This window comes from Blennius ocellaris, assembly GCF_963422515.1.
Source record: "Blennius ocellaris genome assembly, chromosome: 18".
Classification (NCBI taxonomy): domain Eukaryota; kingdom Metazoa; phylum Chordata; class Actinopteri; order Blenniiformes; family Blenniidae; genus Blennius; species Blennius ocellaris.
In genome coordinates this window covers 5,557,576-5,559,637 of record NC_137667.1, presented here as the reverse complement: position 1 = coordinate 5,559,637, position 2,062 = coordinate 5,557,576, and the positions used below count along the sequence as shown (strand labels likewise).

At 48.7% G+C, this 2,062-nt stretch overlaps 1 protein-coding gene across 1 annotated transcript; it reads left to right on the top strand.

Moving 5' to 3' along the window:
- Nucleotides 1-544: 544 nt before the first annotated feature.
- ora6 (olfactory receptor class A related 6) lies at nt 545-1,468 on the top strand (the record flags this gene model as incomplete). The annotated part of the gene is made up of 1 exon (XM_080513996.1): nt 545-1,468. The coding sequence occupies one exon, from the start codon at nt 545-547 to the stop codon at nt 1,466-1,468; it is 924 nt and encodes a 307-aa protein (XP_080370122.1).
- Nucleotides 1,469-2,062: the final 594 nt, after the last annotated feature.

Sequence of the window (2,062 nt, the reverse complement as noted above, 5' to 3'; positions counted from 1 at the left end):
TTCCCACGAAACAGGAAGCCAAGAGACACGGTTGTAAACTTCAGAGAAACTCAGACATAATGTCTGCTGTCATGTTTCTGTAAATGATTGCTAAAAGCCTTCGCTTTCACACATGATACGGGAAGTTAAAACACGAGGGCTGACGGGAGTCAAACCGTTTTGGCATCGTAATACTGGATGCTAAACAGAGTGAAGAACACGTTGATGTAAATGAACCCTGAATGTTGTATTTTGCTGGATGATGCTGGCCAGTGGAAAAAACGTGTCACGGCCGTAAGTCAGACACCGTGACGGTCTCAAGATGAAGCTTTGAAAAGCTCAGAGGTAAAAATTTTAATGACTCCCAGCCTTCAGTGTTTCCAGCACCCTGTTGTTTTCCTCTCTCTATAATGAGCGCAGCCAATCGCCGATCGAGATTTTTTGCGCCGTCTCAGAGAACTTGACAACGAGGCAGGGGTGCAGCAGAGCTCGGGGAGAGACGGGGGCGACATCATCAAGTGAACTCCGTTCTGGGAAGACGTCGCGACCGAGACCCATTTCAACTATGCTCGATTTCACAGTCCACCTGGTGGCCTTGAGGATCACCGTCTCCTGCGTGGGATTCGTCGGTAACACGTTTCTCATCTTTTCCATCGCGCGGACCAAGCTGTCCCGGGTGAAATCCTTTGAGACGTTTCTGCTGGGACTGGCGACCGCCAACCTGGGAGAGATCATCATCATCAACGTGTACGACTTTTTGATCCTTCAGATCTCCGCCGACGTCGACCCTTGGTCGTGTCGCCTCTTGAAGTTTCTGACCGTCTTCGGCGAAATCTGCAGCATCCTCTTCACCGTCCTCATCAGCGTCTTCCGCTACCAGAAGCTGAGGGATGCCGGCAAGAGGGTCAACCTCCCCGCTTACCTGGACAGCGTCAGGTCGGCCTGGGTGGTGAGCGGCGTTTGCGTGACGCTCTCGGCGCTGCTGAGTCTCCCTGTTTTTGTCGTCGACTTTCAAGGCTCGGCGGAAAACGTCACGAGAAACAACGGCAGCTGCCCGCCTGACTTCTTCCGCTGCAGCACAAGCTATTGTCCGGTACCGAACCGCGTGTACAAGTACACACTGCTCTCGGCGTGCCACCTGTTGCCGCTGATCGTGGTCACGGTGAGCGGCGGCCTCATCCTCGCGGTGCTGCTGAGCCGGAGGAAGACGGTGACGCCGGTGGTCGGTGTGAGCGGCTCGAGACAGTTGGCCAAGAGGGGCAGAGATCCGAGGCTCCAGCGAAGCACCGTCGCCGTCCTGGCGGCGATGGGGTTGTTCCAGGTTGACTGGACTCTCTACTTGATCTTCCAGTTGACGTTTAGCGCAGCTGATTCTCCACTTTGGGCTGAAGTTGAGTTCTTCATCTCGATTTCCTACACATCCCTGAGTCCATATGTTTACGGGATCGGAAGTAACCTGTTCACGCTCAATACCTTTAAAAAACAATAATAAAAAGCTTTTCAAGCGTTTCTTGTGAATAAATTGTGCAATATGGTGATATTTAATTCATTTGACATTGAACAAAACAGTCTCTTTTATGAGAAAAGACATAACATTGGTTGCAATTTAAGAATCCAAAAACTCAAATTATAGCTCCGGTGCAAATGTATTAATATGATTTTATTAAAGCACAACTCTGAGTTGAAATGTTTCATGTGATCACATCATTAGTATTGTTGTCCATGGATGCCAAAAAGCACAGAGGGGCCGTCATCATTATTCGGGCTGAAAAACAAAATGTTTTGCTCCTGAACGTTGGTATTACCCCGTTATAGACCCAGAAGACGGTCTGTAAATCTCATGTACTGCAGTGTCATTTAGAATAAGGTTTTACAATGACAGATGTCCTCTTAATTGTGATTAAACCGGTCCGTCTTGATACTGAAGCAGGTTCAGTGACCGTGACATGACGAGGTGGAGTCAGAAACTCACAGCTCACAGTTCATTTAACTCAGGTGTGTCCTGATGAAACCGAAAGTCAAAATAAAAGATCCTGCATTTCAATCGATTGAGTTTAGATATCGCGAGTACGACACATATTTC